The sequence below is a fragment of the Alligator mississippiensis genome, chromosome 2, assembly GCF_030867095.1.
Source record: "Alligator mississippiensis isolate rAllMis1 chromosome 2, rAllMis1, whole genome shotgun sequence".
Lineage (NCBI taxonomy): Eukaryota > Metazoa > Chordata > Crocodylia > Alligatoridae > Alligator > Alligator mississippiensis.
Genome location: NC_081825.1, coordinates 276,815,645 through 276,836,892, shown reverse-complemented (window position 1 = coordinate 276,836,892; position 21,248 = coordinate 276,815,645). Strand labels below are relative to the sequence as shown.

The 21,248-nt window shown below is 41.2% G+C and overlaps 1 protein-coding gene across 1 annotated transcript in view; it reads left to right on the top strand.

Annotated features, from left to right (window-relative positions):
• Window positions 1–20,998, top strand: part of PRIMA1 (proline rich membrane anchor 1) — an 88,924-nt gene extending 67,926 nt beyond the window's left edge. Inside the window, exon 5 of the mRNA XM_006274360.4 lies at window positions 15,925–20,998. Coding sequence (XP_006274422.1) covers window positions 15,925–16,024 — 100 coding nt within the window. The 3' untranslated portion in view covers window positions 16,025–20,998. The remainder of the gene's footprint in view (window positions 1–15,924) is intronic.
• Window positions 20,999–21,248: the final 250 nt, after the last annotated feature.

Below are 21,248 nucleotides of genomic sequence, written 5' to 3'. Positions count from 1 at the left end.
TGCTTGTGCCCCGCAACCAGCTGCATGGCTCCACAGTGGTGCGGGGTGGCGGCTGTGCCAGCTGCATGCCAGCTGGGAGGTGGGGGTGGGGCTTGCATACAGTGGCTGCCACTACTGCCACTTGCTTGTGGACCCATGCCTGCGTGGAGGTGGCCATCACGGCTCTGAAGTCAAGCGGCAGTGGTGGTGCAAGGTTATGGCGGCCGCTGTGTGTGAAACACCCCCGCCAGTCAGCATGCAGCCACGACCACCACCATCCCATGATGCCGCTGCTGCTTGTCTAAGGAGCCCTGCCTACAGACAGGGGCTCACATGTGGCAGTTCTGGCTGCCACCACACCACTGCTGCTGCCCCGCAGCCAGCTGCACAGCTCCACGGGCACAGCTCTACAGGCAAGCAGCAGCCACCACCCCTCACCACTGATGCCACCGCAGAGCCATGCCTACGGAGCCGAGTGGCCGGCTGCAGGGCGGTAGTGGTGGTGCGGTGGTGGCCGCTGCATGCAAGCTACCCTCTCCCTCCTCAGCTGGCAAGGTGGCACGTGTGTGGCCCGCATGTGGCCGCCACCGCACTGCTCCTGCTGCACTGCTTGCCCGCAAAGGTGTGCAGCGGGCCACAGGAAGGCAGTGCGGGGCACGGTGGTGGCGGTGCAGTGGCAGCAACAGTGAGTAAACCCCTCTGGCTGGCCAGCGCATGTGCAGCTGACAGAGGGGCACCCCTGCCCTTACCCCCTTATGCCCCTTACTTCCAGGGGCAAAGGGTGAGCCTGAGCCCAGCCATGGCTGACTCAGAGGCTCAGGCCCCGCCCTTCCTCCTCTGCATTCCTCTCCAGAAAAGGCTGGGGGTTTCCCATCCTTTCTGCAATAAACTCTTGCAGGCTGGAACCGTGCCAGCCTGCAAGGACTCTGTGCAAAAGCAGAGAATCCGCAGATTTCTCTGCTAAAAGGGGAAATCCACATTTTCTCTGATAAAAACAGGGAATCCATGGTTTTCTCTGTTTTCCATGGGAAACGGAAAACCCGGATCCCTGGTTATCAAGTAGTCGAGTATCTGTAGCACCAAAATTATGGCTACCACTTATTAGCAGTCTCCTGCTGACAGATCAATGACTGCATGAACATAGAAATTAGAAGATCCATTTATACATAAAGATGGCTAAGTTTGAAGTGCATTCACAATGCTGTGTGGGAATGCTTGCCCTGTTGCTGCCAGCACAGTATCTGTTCTGTCAATAAAAAGAAAACTCCATTCTCCAGGACTGTCAGTCTGGGATTTTTTTTATAAGCACAGTATTTCTGCTTAACTATGTGGCTGTTGGGGACAGGACTAGGAGCAATAGACTCAAGCAGGACCAGAGGAAATTTAGGTTGGAAACATTATGCTGGAATGCTTTTAGTCAGGGATGATCCTTCTGTGAATAGGGGACTGGACTAGGTGACCTTGTGAGATCCCTTCCAGCCCTACTTTCCTGTGATCCCAAAGGGGAAAATTTTTCTCCTATTCTCTTTTATGATTACAGAGACATAATAGTATTTTCCCGGGGTGGAAAACTGTTCACATCAAATGTAAAATGCCACTTGGTTCCCTCATCACCAACAGCACTAGACAATTGCAGAAAATCTTTATAGCAGTGATATCCAACCTTTTTAAGGTGGAAATCACTTTTTGAAGGAAAGGACAGCCCAGAATCCAGTGGCAACACGTAGAGGGTGCACAGGGGTGCACATGCACCCCCTGAGAGCACTGGTGCACCCCCTGACAGGCAGCGCTCCTCACTTAGGTGATGGGCAGGGGGGCAATTGGCCATGAGTGGAACATTCCCCTGGCCCGGCCTCAGCGGCAGGGGGTGCAGCTCAGCCCAGTCATGTGCGTCCTGCCACTTCCCATGTGCGTCCCGCCACTCCTGATTGCGGAGCCTCTGAGAATTGATCTCAGTCTGGTGGGGCTGAGACTGTCCAGTCTGTCTCAGTCTGTGTGCCCCCCCCCCCCCCCCGCCAGCTGAGATTGACTGTCAGAGGCTCCCCAATCAACCAGTCAATCATGATCAACCAGTTGGTGACCACTGCATTAGTCATTTATACCAACAGATGAATGCTCCAAATGTTGCTCTAATGATTTTCCATTAAAATGTCATCCACTTTTTCACTTCTAATTTGTAGAGAATTGACAAGGAATCCATTAGAACGTAATAGTCAGTTCTGTGGTCTATTCATTTGGTATCAGTAGCACTAATGAGTATGCCATTTTTCACTGTGTTTTTTACTTCAGATGAGGATACAGTATAGAAAGTCCAGAATTTTCCATGTTCCATGAGTTCTCCATCCATATAAAAATGCTGCAGTCTCAACTTGGACTAGTTTTATGCTGGCATTGGCTTCAGTGGAGTCATTTTGGATTTAAACTACTGTAGTTAAAAAGAGATGCAGGCTCATTCTGACATTTTAAATTCGAGAGGGTTTGTTGCTGAATATCACATAACCAAGAGACCCCTCATTCTCTGCATTTATCTTAAAGTTCCAGCTCTTGCAGTCACCTAAGTAAATAAGAATCTTGCCTTTTATTTATAATTATGATCCCAGACTCAAAAACCAGAAGGCAAGAACTAAGCACAGTCTTATTTTTAATCTCCTTATTTTTAAGCCATGTTCAGGAGATTTGTGGGTTTGGGCATGTTTTAAACATTTAAATTGAGAAGGCTGCTTGAGATATACTAAGCACAGTCTCTAGGAAGACTCAAAGAGAGCTCTTAACCTGATCACTCCGTGATTCTGGTTTCAGTCCATTCTTGGATATTGTTTGGAGTAGCTTCAGGACTGCCTTTTGCTACAGGCAGGATCCAAAGGCTGCAAGATACACTTCAGCAGTGAGATCACTAGGGTGTTGGAACATCCTAAAGCATACTTTATTTCCTCCAGCAATATTCTTTGCACTGGGATCTGGGAGGAGGGTGATCTGGAGCAATTTGGCTCTGCATCACCCAGGGATTTGTCCTACATAGTCCTCAGGGAGCCAGTTAAATTAATTTGATTTTTTTCTGCTGAAGATGTGCAGAGCAGCTGGAGCAGACCCAATAGTCTTGATCGCTTAGGTTGCTGAGCAACTGCAGCTTCCATCTGTTTTAGCTGAAATTGTAGGTGCCCAGAACTTCAGGGTCACACTACTGAACACTACAGGCTAATTGGTCCTCCTCTAAGCGACCATGCTTTTACATCTCTGCGGTTCTGTTGACTACAGTTTGGCCCTAGGCTTTTTTAAAAGGACAAGAATATGGCCACCTTTTCAAAGGGTCTGTGCTCCTTTTAGGGTTAGCCTATATGTGGACACTCAGGAAAGTTTACTTGGATTAAGTAATTCAGTGTGAAGTGAATGCGCACAAATTCAAGGGCAGTATATACCATGTGGATGCTTTCATTCAAAAGTAAAGTGACTCAGCTCTAACTTAAACCTTCTTTGGAAGACACATTTTAATTTATGTGTATTAACTTCACACCTTTAGTTATTTTCCCCTAATTCCATGTGCAGACAAAAGTCTTTATTTATACATTTTCTACTTTAATCAGAAATGTCCCGATGGAGCTGTTGTGTAGGTACAGTGCATTGTAAAGTGTACTGTAGTGCTTTGTAAAGGTTATTGTACTGTACTTGGTAGGAAGCATAATCTCTGTATGCCTTGCTCCACCCTTTGGTAGACTCAGCTTACTTCACTATCCCCTGAACAGCTGACCAGCTACTCTGGCTAGCACCTAATGAATATAGGGCTTTAAGGCAACTTCATGCCCACCACTTCACTAGGCACATTGCATGCTGCAGCCCTTGTATTGCCCCAAGCATGGAATCTGAAATTCTGTGTTACAATGATTTTGAATTATCAAAACCCTTCAAACTAGTATCTGCACTATCCTATTTGTATTATCTTTGTCCTTCCTCCCCATTTATAAAGCTGTATCATTATTAAGCGTACATCTGTTTGGGAGAGACCCCAGGCAAGAAGAGATCATATATAACAGATCAAGTATTAGCAGAACTGTAGCTGGATGATGGCCTTGGTTCTCCAGACTCTTCTCATTCTTCGATGATTTATTTGTATTAGTCTCAGAACGATTTTCTGGATGTGAGTAGACCAGGGATGGCTAACCTGCAGTATGAGTGCCACAAGTGGCATGGGTAGTTTCTGCATGTGGCACCATGGCAGATAGGGTAGCGGGCAGAACAACAGATCAGGCAGCAGAAACTAGAGCAGCAGTGGACTGCTACACTTGCCAAAAAAAGTTGACCCCCACACTGGACTAGGCATTCAGGCCATTTTTGTCCAGCTCTCAGAACTGAGTGTTAAACAGCAATGCCAGGAAGCATTTCTAACAGTTCTAACCTAACAGCCACACTTAAAGCTACTTCCTGGTGATAAGGAAAGAGTATTAATAGTAAGAAATAAAAACCTGGATCCAATGGTGTGTTAGCCAGAAAAAGTCATTCTTAACTTTAGAGATACACCAGTCAGTGGAAGAACCTCAGACAGATGAATAACACAGTTCCTTTCTTTGATATCTGCCTTTTTTTGAGGCAGTGGCAAGAAGTGGTATGAAAGATGGTCATTTTCTTGAGAAGCAATCACAAAAAGCTAACCTGAGTTTGCCCTTCATTAGCTGTGGCCCTCCCTATATGATACAGTAGTATCATGACCACCAAGTCCTTCCTCACACATCATTTCCTATGCTTGCCTACAAAAATGTTAAATAAGTTCAGTGCTGGTGAAGGATGCTGGACCATTTAGTCTGAGGCTTCATCCATTCTCAGAAAGAACATAGCAGATTATAAACTGTTTTGGAGGATGACTCTTCTTGTTCTGCATAAGTAATCTAATTAATACACTGTGGCTCCTAAGTGTTATGTGTTAAAAAATAAGTAAGCACGTAAACTTATTATTACCAATAATAATAATTAGGTCTCTAGTATGGCAAAGTTTCCATCTTCACTTCTCTACCTTTCTGCTCAGGCTGCCAGCAGAGCTTTCAAAAAATGAAGCAGGATTGTGAGACAGACAGAGAAGCATGATAAAGGCAGCTTATCTTTACAGGTCCCTGAACAGGTGCCAAACTACCAGCCTCAAATTGAACTAGATGTCAACCTGAACTAGATTCATATTAAGACCTGGAAGTTAATCGGTTCTATAACTGACTTTTAATCCTTCAAACACTCCATAATGTTTCTTTGCTGTGGGATACTTTGGGAACTTAGTTACAGCAGGGTAAATCCAAAGTAACTTCTCCAGCTCCAATTGAGTTTAACTAGATCTCAATCCAATAGTGAAGGATGGAGCTGGACCTGTAGGCTTGAGTTTCCTCTTCTGCCCATGTTAGTGAGAAGTAACTCCAAGGAGATGAAAGGAGTTATGCTGCGATAAAGCTGGTTTGTCTAAAATGCAAAGCAGAAAGGTTGACTTATTTTACGTGTCTCCTTCCACATGCCCTTTTAAAATTCTCTTGCAGATTAGAATTGATACCTACAATAAATCAAATCCTGAGGTTCTTGTTCAGTCCTACCTAGAGAAAACTATTGATCTCACTGAAATTTGTTCAACTAAGGACTAAGTAAAACCTGGGCTATTATGTTATTTTTTCCTTTACAGAAAAGGATTATCTTTTTAAATTTTTGTAGTGATAGAAACTACAGCAGCCATGGTTTTTCTCTAGAAAAAATAGTCATTGGAGTTCTGGAGGTTTCTTCTGCCTTACTCAGTGTCTCATTCAGACTGTTACTCAGGTTTGCTAGGATATATCAGGGTATGCCAAATCCCTGTCTTCTGCTATCTCAGTGATGTCTCCATGGCAGGGCCTTACTATATCTCTGTGCCCTTTCAGTTCTGGCAGTGGCAGCAACACTATTAGAACTAAAGTACTAGGAACTACATTGTGGACACCTGGTCCCAAATCTTATTTTGCTTGGAGGCACATAAGTACTACTTGCACCTCTGTGTTTAATTGTATGAGTCACTTTGTATCATTTCAACATATTTTAGATCCTTTTCCTTACTGTATAACTAGACTTGTCCTTCTGTGCATGCTCAGAAGGGATCTACTATGGCCAGTTCTGCTTTGTGATGATCCTAGCCTACCTGGGAAGGCACGTAGTTCTATGCACATCCCTGCAAGTTTGGTCAGAAAAAAAAATAGAGCAGTGGTTTGGAGGAAGATGCTAACCCTCCCAGGAAGGTTGGTAGTAGTAAGGTCAGTACAGTTTCTAATGGCCCAGTAACACTGGGAGCATCTGGTTTATGGCTTAGGTGTGAATTTCATGATCTGCACTGGCTTCAAGTTTATTCCCAGATTGAATTTATTGAATTGGTTTGCAGTTACAAGGTCCCAACTGATATGAATACCATTTACACAGATCCTGCCCCTCCCTATGTGATACAGTGACGGTCCATCCGTCTGTCCTCCACAGTGAGGAGGAAATTGACAGAATAAGGGACTGGAGAAGGAAGGATGTATGTGTTTACTGCACTGCACGGTGCACAGGAAATGTGGGTTGAATACCCAACTTCCTGTGTGACCTGGTGCAAATCCCTTAATCCTCTGTAAAAATCAAAATAGAAGTTTCTCCCACTCCTGGTCTGCTGCACCTACTGATATTTAAATTGAATGCTGTTTAGGAAAGGGCTGCCTTTTACTAGGTTGTATACTGTGCCTAGTGCAATATGTCCTGATTTAAGCTATGCTTTCTGGGCACTGCTGTATATTAATAATAACAAGGGCTTCCCAAAATCACACCTGGAGTCTGTGGCACAGCTAAGAATAGAACCCACGACCAGGCACCCCGATGCATGGAATCATTGTCCCTCCCATCCTGTTCTATAAAGCTTGCATCTGAAGTGATATATAACATCACTGTGGGTTATGGTGTTTTGTTTATGCTGCTGATATTTCAGAGAGGCTGACTTCTTATACCCAAAATGCACTACAGTTCACTGCTCAAGCTCATTTCATCCAAGCCTCCTTAGCTGAGCATGCTAATTCCTTTTACTTTTTTAGGTGGCTTTTCACTGGGTGGAAAGGTCAGCACGCTGAGTTCATTTTTGACCTTGGGCTCATTCAGTTTTTCCCTATGGACATCAAAATCTATCAAAGATGTTTTCTGCATTGGAGGTAGCTGGGATATAATACCATAGATCAAATTGCTGCAGTCAGAAAAAAACTTTTACAGTTCTCTTTGCAGTCTTGATTAGGAAATGTGAGGGCTTGGGTAGAACAGGGTTGAGTTGCTGCTAGTACTTCATTAAAGAAATTAGCCTTTTTGTAAGAAAGCCTCATCTCTTACTCAAGGTTGGTGGCCTGTGGTCAGTAAGTAAGGAGCATTAAAGTGCCTTTAATTAGTAGACTAGAAGGAAACGTGACTATCTCCAGCATTCTGGAGCAGGACAAATCACGATTGACTCCACTGAAGTCTGGATTTACAAAGCTATAAGTAAGAGGAGAATAAACACCATCTGCCCTTAATTTCATGTATCTCAGAAATGTTATTTGCACTATTAGCACATGTGCACCAAAGTAGGAGTATATGATGGAAAAGCAGAGTGTATTAAATCTGCCCTCTCCAACATACTGACTGCACAACTTGGAGAACTTGCAGATCAGTGAGAAATATATTATACCCCAAGAGAAGCCCTGGGTAAAGGCAGTATATTTTATCCTCATACAGGAAAGGGGATTTGGCCATTTCTGAGGTAGTTGAAGGACCCAAATGTGGAAATAACCCACAAGCCTGCTAAAATTTATCCTAGAATTTTCTCGGGTAAGAGCAGCTTTTGGAGACAGCTGTGAATTGAACATTGAAAATGAGTGGACAAGACTCTGGAGTTCAGATGGGATAGAGCCTAACCTAAGAAGTAGGGTAGTTTGGGGCCTGATCCAAAGCCCATTACAATCAATAATGCAATGTGACTTGTACTGAAAATGCTTTCTTTTGTTTCCCAGTAGAACAGGTACATACTCTTCTGAGCCCTTTTTCATACCTGTGTGAGAAAGAAAGCACTGGAAGGTTTTCCAGTCAGCCAGCACGGTATAGAAATTCTGCAAGGCCATCCGCAGCATGGTGGTCTTTAACACTGTGGACGTTCGATAGCTAACAGTGGAAGATTGATTGATTTCTTCAAATGAGGAGTGGTTAGGACAACCTATTTAAGAAAAAGAGAACTCAAGCCATATAGTCCAAGCAAGGATGTAGCTGAAATGTAACCATTCTGCATTATTCAGGCAATGCCATCCATTAATTACTGCTTATTTTTCAATGGAAAGGGCAGACAAGGCCATGTATCATAGTGACAATTAATCATAAATACTGGAACAATGTAATTTTTGTGCATATAGTATCCTAAATCTTTGGAATATTTTAATGAGCAAAATTAGGAAGCTGAATAAGAGAATCATTCATTAACAAAAGTATTGGGAGATTCAAAAGATTGAGCACTGGCAAAAAATTGAATACTTCCCAGCTTGTGGCAAAATCTTGGCCAGATGGAGCTGCTTTTTATGGTAACCGTAGAGCATTTACGTTGGAAGTGGGAGGTAGCTCAGCCTTTAATCTCTTCCTTTGAGTAATCAATAGTATGTCACTTGTTCTCTGGACTCAAACTGGTGGCACCTATGGGGCTACTAGCAGTTACAGACATGTTAGGGTGTCACATAATCTTCACGCTAAAGATATCTATCTCTAGATATTTGCAAAATCTGCAACAACCTGTATATGTAAGCTCTCCTATTCTTATATAGTGGAATGGTTTAGTCAGGGTTGGTCCTATCTTGAGTAGGGGGTTGGACTAGAAGATGGCCTTGTGAGGTCTTTTCCAGCCTTACTTTCCTATGATCCTATATTAATGCTGTAATAGCAACCGCCATTGATTTGTATGATTGCATATTGTGTATGCATCAAAATCCCATAGAATTCTCTCTACACAAATGTCCTCTGGTGCCACACCTATCTAACAGCCAGATTTTTGGCCTGCAACTAAGATGCATCAAAAATTTCTTAAAAATTTCTCAGAAAATCTGAGGATTTTCTGTGCCATCACCACCGCCTAGCAGTCTAGTTATCACAAAAACAGAAAGAAGTAAACAAGGGAGACAGGAGGAGAGGTCACTTTTTCTTGGATTTGTTCCATTTCTCCAGATGGAGTTTTTCTTACTCATATGAAACAAATCCAAGGAAAAAAACAGAATGCAGATCACTTGAGTATTTCACAGTCTTGCAAAATGTTGTCAGAAAAGTATCGTATCTGTCTGTTTTGAAATGTGGTTTTCTTACATGTGAGCTACTCTGAGACTTTCTGGATAGAGAGGGATATGTATCTAAATGAGAATAATAGTGATAAACCCTAGTCCCAAAAGCCTAGTCCCAGAATACCTGGAGGAGGTCCCATTAGCTGAAATGGTAGAGGCCAGGGGCTAAAGGTTGGATAGATCACAACTGAAGATCCTGAGCTCTACTGTTCCTGATACTTTTGGTGCATTAAATTTCTCTGAGTAGATGATAATCTTCTTAATGGGCCATTTCTAGAAAGCAGATTAATTTTTCTTCGTTGGTTGTTATCAAGCTCCTTGGGCGGGGTTGCTCCAGTACTCCTTGTCTTTGTTAAAATTTAAATGGCTTCATTTCATTTTCCATTGACTTCCTGTAAATGTACAAGTCTTTGATGGGTAATGAGAGGTCCTGCCTGCTAATGTCATTAAATAATACAGACTCATTCCTCCATCCCATCCTGCATTTGTTAAGTAAGGATGTTTAAAGCACAATCTTAACCAAATTGTCAGCTTGTTTAGGTTTGCAGCACAGCAGTGGAAGGGTATGTGTAGGCAAGCTCCAGCTAGCTTTAAACTATCTTGTGTATTGGTAGCAGCTTACCCACAGTAGCACAGGCTGGCTAACCAAGTAACTAGCCAGATTCATGGGAGTGTTTTACAGCTTGCACTGAGCTCTGAGCTATTGCTGCAAGTCAAAGACTAGAACCAAGGTAGGTAGGTTAGCACTAAGACAGTTATTTGTGTGTTATGTTGCAGTCACAAACCAAATGAGAGGATTTTATTGTGCATAGTTTCAAAGAAAGCCATTTTTTCTGTTCTTTTCACTCTAAATCATGGAAGTTTTAATTAAAATATAATTAGCTAAGAATGTCTTTGAAGTGTTTGTCTATAAATGGTGCTTATTTAAGTTCCTGACACTGTCACTTCACTTCCTGTGTCATTTGATGAGTGACAAATAAGTTGACATGTCCCTTAAAAAACATGTAACTGAGAACATAGAAGGAACAGAAGCTTCCAGTCTTGTTTATAAGGCTTCCAGTAAAACAGTTCTTTTGATGTATATACTTATCTGCTGTATTTGTCGTTTTCTTCTTTCTGTCACAAAGTTTTACGTAAAGGAGTGCTGAAAAATAATAATGATAGACCTGTAATTATACCAATATATATATGTTGGTAGTAACTTCACTGAAGTTATCAGCTACCTCAGTGTAAAACTGATGGAAAGGGAATTAAGTCTTTTATATGTGACTAGTAACATCTTCATATTCAGATTGAAAGCAATTCAAAATTCTCATTTGCTTATCAGTATTTGCTCTCTTTAACTTTTGCATACATTTATCTTAGCCACTAACAGAAAAGTGGTTATTTGGCCTATCCGTGTCACTGTCTAGTGTCTCTCTGCTGGCACAATACGCTTCTATACTATGGGAATCTAATACTGAAGTAGAACATGAAACCCTTGTCCTAGGTGGATGCCAGCGCTGTTCCATCTCTTTGGTCAAGTTAACCTGATTCTTTTCAGCCAAGAGAAAGAGCTTCAACCAGAAAAGTGCCCACCCTTAACTGCTACCACTCCTGAGAATTGAAAGATGTGGGTTTAAATCTTCACAGGCTTAAGAGGGCATTGAACACAACTCCCATTTCCTGGGTAAATGGGGTAACCTCTGACATACTGGATTACAGGAACATTCTTTGCCTCCAGCTCTAACAGCAGGAAGTGACGTTTATACTTATTTAAGGTAAGGGCCTAGGGGAGAGTTCTGTCTCAGGAGAGCCGTGAATACCAGATGGAAAGAAGTGCCTCCTGGTAGAGCCAAGACAGGCACCTAAGCCTCAGAAGGAGGTAGGATTTGAGACATACCTTTGTTCTCAGCTTTTATCTGCTCATGGTTCCCCACACAAACTAGTAGTTTTGTGGATCTCACTGAGAGGTACCTACTTGTCTCATTGCAATGGGTAGGGAAGGAGTCTGGGTATTCAGCAGGGAAGTTATGTACAGAATTTTCCTGCAATGTGAAAATGAGGCATTATAGTGCTTGGCACTGTGACATGTATGTCCAATTTTGGATCTCACCCTTAACACAAGGATACAAGGTGCAGGAAAACTTAAGGAAACTGATCACTTTACAGGATTGGGCCCTGAATTTTGTCTTTCTTAACTAAACTTTTATTCCTATTTTAGGTGGTCTTGTGCTCTTGAAACGTCAATAAACCGACATGTAGTATTGACTGAAAGGCATAATAATAATAATTAAATAACCCACTCTGATAGGTCGGGTTTTGCCTGGCTGGGCATCTATGGATTTTTAAAATATTGTATCCACGAGACAAATTGGGGCCTTCAATGTTGTGGGGCTAATCAAATGTTCAAAATGCCTTTTCTTTAAGAAATTTACTGGATAAAGAACATATTCTGTTTAGATACACTGTTATAATTTACACCTTGGTGTTACACAGAGCCCAGCAGACTACTAGCACAGATGATGTAAAATTTTCTAAGAAGCTAGGTTAAGAACCTAAGCTTACATTAAAGCTTAATATGTGAAGTATATCCATTAAATGTTGTGCTACTTTCTTGGTTTTAGGATTCACACAGATTAATGTGTACATGGTGAAAAGGTTATTATGGACTTTGAAGCATCATTTCACGTATGCATTGGGAGCCACATTAAGTTATGCAGAGATGCATACACATTTCGTTTGAAACAGCTCTGTATGGAGTACCTTGATCAATTTGCTGCTATACATCAAAGCAATGTGTGTAGCAAATCATAGCTAGCGAACCAACCACCTGTTTCTCCTGCTATGTGAGTATATCTTGCATGTGAAGAGTTCCCTGCTTACAACTTCCCTACTAATGTATAACTTACCGTGACCATCAGTGGGAGCGTACAAACAACAAGCACTTCCTCTTAATGGTAGTTCAAAGGGTTCTATACATAGCAGGGTTAGGGACAGATGATCTTACCGGACATTAAATGGGATAGGTATAGTATAGCATAGTATAACTATAGTGTAGTATTGCAAGTATAAAACACTAGATCTTATTGAATACTTAGATTTAAGTTACATTAATAGTGAAACGAGAAGACAGCAACCTTAGGCTTCGTATATAATAGCAACTTAAATGTTGTGTATTTAAGTACACAGATTCACATTTAATTGCTTGAATAGAATGTAGAACTCCATTCAGCTGAAAGAGTAACTCACAGGAGAGCTTTACTCCCATACTCCACTGGACTGTCAGACATTTGGTTAACCAGAGCACTCTTCCAAATCTAGGAAAGACAGAAACCAAAAACAAGTATGGAATCTGTATATCTCCAGGGAACTACAGACCAGTCAGCTTTACCTCAGTCTCTGGAAAAATCATGGAGTAGATCCTCAAGGAATCCATTTCTAAGCACTTGGAGAAGATGGTGATTAGCATGGATTCACCAAGGACAAGTCATGCCTGACCAACCTGATTGCCTTCTATGATGAAATGACTTGCTCTGTAGATGGGGGGAGACCAGTGGATGTGGTGTACCTTGATTTTAGCTTGGCTTTTGCTATAGTCTCCCACAACATTTTTCAGGCAAACTATGGAAGGAGGGGCTGGATGAATGGACTTTCAGGTGGATAGAAAACTGGCTCAAACTTCAGGCTCAGAGGATAGTATTCAATGGCTCGATGTCTAGTTGGCAGTCGGTATCAAGTGGAGTGCCTCAGGGGTTGGTCTGTGGCTGTTTTTGTTCAGTGTCTTCATAAATGACCTAGAAGATGGCACAGAGTGCACCTTCAGCAAGTGTGAAGATGACACCAAGCTGGGGGAGCAGTAGACATGCTGGAAGGTAAAGCTAGCATTCAGAGTGACCTAGACAAATTGGAGGATTGGGCTAAAAGGAATCTCATGAGGTTCAACCATGACAAGTGAAAAGTCCTGCACTTAGGGCAGAACAATCTCATGCACCAGTACAGGCTGGGCAGCAGCTCTTCAGAAAAGGACCTGGGGGTTACAGCGGACAATAAGCTGAATACGAGCCAGCCCTTGTTGTAAAGAAGGCTAATGGCGTACTGGGCTGCATGAGTAGGCATGTTGCCAGTAGTTCAAGGGAAGTGATTATTCCCCTCTATTCAGCACTGGTGAGGCCTCATCTGGAGTACTGTGTCCAGTTTTGGGCCACCCACTACAGAAAGGATGTGGAGAAATTGGAGAGAGTCCAGCGAGGGCAGCAAAAATGGTTTGGGGACTGGGGCACATGACTTCTGAGGAGAGGCTGAGGGACTGAGTTTATTTAATCTGGAGAAAAGAAGTCTGAGAGAGGATTTAATAGCAGCCTTTGACTGCCTGAAGGGGGGGTCGAAAGAGGATAGGACTAAAGAGTTGTCAGTGGTGGCAGATGACAGAACAAGGAGCAACGGTCTGAAGTTGCAGCAGGGGAAGTTTAGGTAAGATATTAGGAAGAATTTTCTCATGAGGCGGGTAGTTAAAACACTGGAACAGGTTACCCAGAGAGGTGGTGGCATTTCTGTCCTTGGATGTTTTTAAGACCCACTAGACAAAACTTTGGCTGGGATGATGTGGTTGCGAATGGTCCTGTTTTGAGCAGAGGGATTTGGGAGCATGTGCTATTAGGGAAATGAACAAAAGCAACAATATGGGAATAAAGAGAGACATGGGGGATAGGATCAGGAGGAGGAAAGAGGGGAAAACAGACTGACATAAGAGTAATACAAAAATGGGAATGATAAATAGTGGGGGAAAGAAAGGGTGGAGAAAAGTGAGGGGAGAGGACTTGTAATGAAGCATAGAAGAATGAGAGGAGCAGAAAGAGAGAAAATAGAACAATATAAGGAATAAAAGAGTGAGAGAAAGAGAAGACATGTAACAGAAAAATTAGAAAATAGAGATGGTCAAACTTTTCTCATTTTCTATTAACCTTTGAACCAAACTTCAGATTCTAAAAAGGAAAAAAAATGTAATTTAGGGAACGAATGGAAAGGTTTTTAAAAATACTCATTTACCACATTGTTCTTCTATATCAAAGAAGGGGAAGAGAGAAAAGGCCTGTCAGTATCAAGGTCTTTGTTTCTCTAGTCAGAAGAGTAGCAGATCAATTGGACGATTTGTAATGTAATTAAGTACACAGCCAAAGGTAAATATTACCTATGTAACATGTAATATTAGTTACATAAGTACCAAAGTACTCAACAAAGCTCTGTGGTCTTCTCTTCCAGTACCGCTCTAATTCACTAACTGTTAGAACCACAACTTAAATTAACAAGCTTAACTTTTAGCAGCTGCAAAATTCAAGAGGTTGTGAAGAAAGAAGTTTAGTAGATGGGTGTCGTGACTGGAACAAGTTTGCCTTCATGTAATTGGATACCATAAGCCCTCCAACTAATATCACTTTTCCTGCTGATATAACTCTGAATGTCTTGATTTTTTCAAGTTTATTTTGGGATAGGGGTTGGGGAGGAAGTTGATTCACTAAACTACTTAAAAACAACACCAGAGACTTTATTGGTGGTTTATGCTTGCTTCTCTAGTCCTCGCTATTATTTTTGGCTATAGGAAAGAAGTAGAAATGCCTTATGCTAGAGACTACAATCTGTAGGTAAACCAACAGTTGTTTTTTGCTTACATGACTTGAGATTACTTTTACATTCATGTTTATATGAAGGGTACACTGTAAGGAGAGAATTCATGGGAGAGATAGGAAACCATGACAATATTTATTTGACATAAGAGGAAGTGTTCAGCTATGACATTTATATTGGTGTCTCTTTCCTCAGCGACCCTTTAAAATGTTGAACAAACACCATACTTTTGTAAGGTGGCTGTTGTAGTACTTGGTAGAGTTTTCTAAGCCTGCTGCACATTTCTGGAACTGCATGTCTACCAGAGTTGTGGTACCTGGTGGTGACACAGTGACTTGAAAACTGGGGGAAGAGATTCAACTGTTGGCCTGAGACTGGGCATGGCATAACAAAGACAACTTTTCACCCCAAAGTCACTGGTTCTGGTTGTTACATTATAATGACTCTTAATTAATTTTTTTATATGGGTTGGCGATCTCAATTCAGTCCTTAGCGGACAGATTTCTTCATTATCACAGTTTGCATTACTTGGTACTGTCAGTACAGAGCCCAAGGACTACGCGGACATGGAGACTGAACCAGGTACTTTATGCGCGCTCACTCCAGCTCGGGTTTGAAGCACGAGGGTGTAGGTGGCATAAGGAAGCTTGCATTGCCCCAGCCCTTGAAGAACCTGGTCTTCAACTAAAGAGTGATTTTCCCCCCATTTCTTTCCCCCACCATAATTCTAGCAACTTCCATCTGATCCAAATTCATTCATATTGGCTATCACTGACAAAACAGAGTATAATGTAATATTATTAACTTAATCACTATGTTCTAGGGAGAACAAGAGGCTGGGGAAAACCAACTGTTGTTTTGATCTTGGTCCAGAAAAAGTTAAAAAACAAGGAAATGTTTTAATGTCCAGAACAACTTTCTAATCGTGAACCTAGGGCATTTATGAAATGTCCTTGTTTTCAGTCCATGTTGGTAATGTGGATGTTTATTTCTCTGCTTTCTTCTCCTCTCCTCCCTCCATTTATCACCTATCCCATGATCACCCAAGGAAACCACTGAGAAAAGAAGAGAATGGAACAAATCGAGCTGAATATGCAATGACCTCCTCCCAAAACAACAAAACAGTTGATAATAATGCAGTTGTATAATCTCTGAGACCCACCCCCCCACGATGCTGGAGGTGTTAAACTTTCAAAGCACACACGCAAGTATGCAAGGTGGGTGAAATAAGGAAATGAAAGGCGCTCTGTGGCCAAGGACTTCATTTCAGATATAGTGCACGCATCAGTTATTCAGAGAAGAAAAGGAGACTGCTCTTCAGGCTTGCTGATTGTCAAAGGGAGGATAAACTTGCCAATCAGGGCTATCCAGAGAAAAGACCTCACAAAGGCATAATCATTGCATGCTGCAGCTGTTGAAAGCAACATCACGATGCCTCCAGGTTCCTCCTCTTCTTTTTTTTTTCTCTTTATTTTTGATTGACTGTCCACAAAGAGCTGCTTAAGTAGAATCCTTTGATGTGAAGGTGATCTGCCAGAGTGGCAGCAACTTAGTATAAATGGGTCTGAGGTTCAGAGGGTGGAAGTCATCACCTGCATGCTTCTCTGGCTTGCACAGCATTTTCATTTACAAGCTCCCAGCTTTGTATGCTTAAATAACAATTATTATTTTGTTATGAAAAAGGGAAAAAGGGGTTTGTTAATCCACCAAGGAACCAAAAACTGCATGAACTTGTGAATTAACCCAGGAAATAAATCTGCAGTCTGGTGACTATGCAATTTCCATGGCTGAAGACTTTTCAGGCAAAAGAAATCCAAGTAGGATCATTAGCAATTAGCATTGCTAATGAAAGATAGAGGTAATATTTACAAGGTGCTTTGAACACTGTTATTTCATAATCAGCCTCTTTTTTTACTGCATAGCTTTTATTTCTTAGCTTTACAAACATTTCTAGTTCTCTTGTCCTCTGTGAAGTTCTGCACATTTACTGTCTTTGCACCACACAGATCTGTCAGAGAATCCCTCTAGAAAGGATTTTGTTTACATTTTGGAGTGAATATATGGGCTCAATTGTGATAAAAGGACTAGCAGCAGTGGAAACTGAAGCCCTCCTTATCCTCTGATTAGCTGCTGGGCAAGAGGAGGAAAAAAGGGTGTCAAGGTTTTAAGTTTTCCAAGTTGTCCCACTAAGGACTTCATAGACCTGACATAGAGGGCCATTTACCAGGGACTGTTAAATTGATGTGCCCGTGTTAGCTCAGTTCTCTGCCTTTCCTGAGCAGAGACTGCCAACTGTGCCAAATTATATGCGATAGCTTTGTGATGTGTCTTTTTGTGATGTGGATTGCAGACAACTTGAAGCAAAGCTGAATCCACCAAACTCATTTCACTTAGGATCTCAGGTTAGACTCAGTCAGTAATCCCCTAGAATAAAGGCCAATGTTTAATCTACAGTGCCCTGCCTTCCTGAAATAGGATGTTTAACATTTTCTTTTCTGTCACACATTCATTTTGTAAGTCTCCATTTATTACTGTGCTGAAAACACAATTCAGTGAAAAAAATATGAACCACACTGTGGCTTGTTGTGTTGCTGTCAAACTTCAATAATACTCTGTCTCTTTGTCTTTGAGCAACTCAAGCAAGCCAATGCAGCCTCGCTGCATAAAACGACCGCACCTTGGCATTTGAGTATTTCAGTACTGAAATACATTGATACTTTAAATATTATATGAAGATGTGTCTGAGCAACAAAATGTGCATCTGAATTTTGAATCCTCCAGAGCATGTGGTTTCCCAGATATGGTGTTCAACATTTAGGCCATTACAGATAAGGAGAAGCTATAAAATTTGGACTCTGAAGCTCTTTTCCTCCATACAGTTTCAGACATTCAGATCAGCAGTTTTTGCTCAGACCCACATTTGGTTTTCTATTACCCGATGAACAGATAGGGTATAGGTAAATATCTGTATCCTCTCACTGACAAAACAGTGCTGCTATATACTGTTGTGAAGGAATCTAAGGAGTTATTTATTTAGCTTTTTAGCCTGTATACCCCTATGTAGAAATTTAGCTACATGGATATTATTTTTTAAAAGTCAAGGCGTTCTTGAGATGGAGCAATTTTTTAAACATATGTGAAAGGGAGTAAAGAACCCTTCACCCCAAGAATATGATCATGTATCTCACTGCAGTATTTATAATGTATGTTTGCACAAAATACAGTGATATGTTTTTAGATGCAGGTGGGATCAACCATAATTTAATTTACTCTGTAAATCTTGCATCCCAAATGTTCATTTCCTGAGGCACATATTGCCAAAATACTACCATAAAAACATTTTAAATATCTTTCTAAGGGTTTTTTTAAGCCATACATTTATTTTTGGTGCATTTCCTTCATGTTTTTCTTTTGTTTTTTCTGTATAATTGTGCCATTGTTTGAGACTGGTTGCATGCTGAACTGAGACTATACACTAGAAATCCAGATAGGTTTAGCATGATTCAGGCTCAGGATTAGCACTTTCTCTTACTGGTCCTTGATTTTCTTTATCTCCTAGCAAAGCTTTAAAGGCATGTTCTATAAGGTCACAAAGGGATTTGCAGATCATTAAGTCCATCAAAACGTGTCTGTTTTTGTAAGATGTCTAAGGAATGGGGCTCAGTCTCACTCTCACTGATGTCAGTAGCAAAAATCATATTGTCCTCAATGGGAAGAGAATCCAACCCTTATATAAGCTATAAACAGAGTGAAACATAAAGCTTCAACAGTGAGCACTGGGTAGGCAGTATGTTTCAATGAACACTGGACATGGGATTCTCGCAACAATGGTTTTATTCCCAGTTTTGCTACTGGCCTCCTGGGTGACTTGTGATGAGTCATTTTGTCACTCTGTGCCTCAGTTTCCCCATCTATGTAAGAAGGATAACAAGACTTACATTCCTTATGGCAACAGGTTTAGCTCTACAAATGAAGAGCACCATATAAGAGCTAAGTGTCAGTGGTGTTATGAGAAAGTTTGGATCTGAGGATAGATTGAATTCCTATGGAATAAATGTGCTTAGGCATGTGAAGCTTTATTAATTTTCATCTGGATATTCTTGCTGAATATTCATTCCCAACATTTAAAAAGGTAACGGCACTCCAGATTCTTCTCTCATCCATTGGCCAAATTAAGAACTTTTCTCTCCTTTACCAAAGAGCCATTACTCTGAAAATTCTGGTTAAATTCATTGCACCAAAATTTAAAGTGAGAGGCGTACTGGATAAAGAAGCAGATTTCAGTCTTTAGAAAAGAGAGACCAATGAGGTTGTGCTTTTGGGGATTATTTCTGAAGCTTTCTGATGTGGCTTGGGGTTTTGTTTAATGCTCTCCAGGTTACTTGCAACACTTATTATCCATTTAATGAAATGCAAAGGAAATAATACAAAGAAAATATACCAGTTGTGCTGAATAAAGGCTTCACTGGCATAATGATCCCTTAGCGCAAGAACTGGCAATTCATAGTAGAGGTCTAGAGGCATTTAGGGACATGTTTACATGTGCTCCGAGTTGGGGGTGGGGGTCCTTTAATTAGAACTGCTCTTGGGAGCTACTCTAATTAAAGTGCCGACAGCATCATGTGTATTCAGCATCCCATGCTTCAAAATGGCAGTGGGGGTGCTTTAGCTAAAGCTTATTCAGTGTTCAACAAATGTTCAACATAAACCACATCCACCACCACCCATCCCCCCCATGCCATTTTGAAGCACAGGGATGGTGAATGCACTTGACATGGACGCTGTGCAAACTCAGTTAATTGAGTCTGCTCTGATGCATGCTAATTAGCATGCATCGGAGCTGACATCCAGCACATGTATAGATGCACTTAAATTTATTTCTATCCTCCCTTATGGTAAGATGTTGAAAGGCCCTGTAATAGCTCAGTGCACCTAATCGAACAGATGCTCACAGTAGCATAATTAGAAGTGGGCACTGACTTAGAGGGGGCACAAAATGGAGGATGCCATCACTGCCACCCAGGTCACAAGAACACCTCTGACTCCTTAACAGATAGAAAGTGATTTGTCTGTATTGAACTCAAACTGACTGACCTACACTAAATTTGGGGCTTCAGTTAGTTTTTTTTAGATGTACCTAGTTCTGTTATTGGAGTAGGGCTTTATTTAGAAACCACAGCTCTACCCCTTAATCATAGTCAGACATACGGGTAAAACATCCAAATGTTTTGTTAAGTCTGAAGACAGAGGATTAACTGAATTTTCTTCAAGCACTCATTTTAATTAAAGAAATGTTTGGAATCTGAAGTCCTGTATCTGAGACCAGCACTTTAAAGAACCTAATCCTGTAAAGTGCTGAACTCCTCCAAGACTTGGTGAAGTTAAAGACAGTTGAAGGAGCTCACCACTTTGCAAGAGGTACTCAGAACCTCCTGCCTCGGACCCACCACAAACACATGGCCAGTGTGGATTCCAGACCTTCCTTAGTACCTGCAAAAACAGACTTTAAAAGAAAAGACAGAGTGACTAAGTTTCAGATAGAAGCATACATATATATGCATACATAGCCCTAATTCTCTACCGTGTTGGTGTTCTTGTTTACACCGTGCCAAGGGAATATAAATTGTTCTAACTTGGTAGCATTTTACACCTATTTTGCATTCAATTTTTCCAGGTGTAAAAGACTGCACATGTCACAAAACAGTGGAGACTGGGGACTGGTATAATTATACATATATATGCATCCATTCACAATACTTCCTGCATCTGTACAAACACAATATATGATTTTAAACTCAAAGATAGTGTGTTAAAACTAATGCATGAATGTAAATATTCTAAGATCTGCCTTCTTGACTGTGTACCACATGTACAGATGAAAACAAATCTTGTTTATAGGAAAATCTGTATCAGTGGTTAAATGACTAAAGAGAAAAATATCAGAATTAATGTTGTCATGTTTCTCAAACAAGCCATTAACGTATATTTAGCATTTAAGGATATTGCTCAATAAGTATATTCTGTACCAAAAACTGTGTTGCATATACAGATTGTGCAGTACCCTATTTTAAAAAGGCACCATAATTAATTTTTATTTTAAATAAAAATGTACTTGTAAAAAGTTTCCTGTGTCTTGTCATCTCTCTAGCTAAGAATATAGATATGTATTCATGGGAAATACTGAAAGGCAAAACAAACTAAGCACTTTTCACATACTTTTATAAGACTGCCTGTATTAAGTGCGCAGTACAACCTCATTATGACAACTCCACTTTTAACAATTCCAACAGCAGGGCCATTTTTTTCCATGATTATGATGCAACAGATTGACTAACCCTATTATAGCAAACACCCTCTTTTAATGAGCTCTTC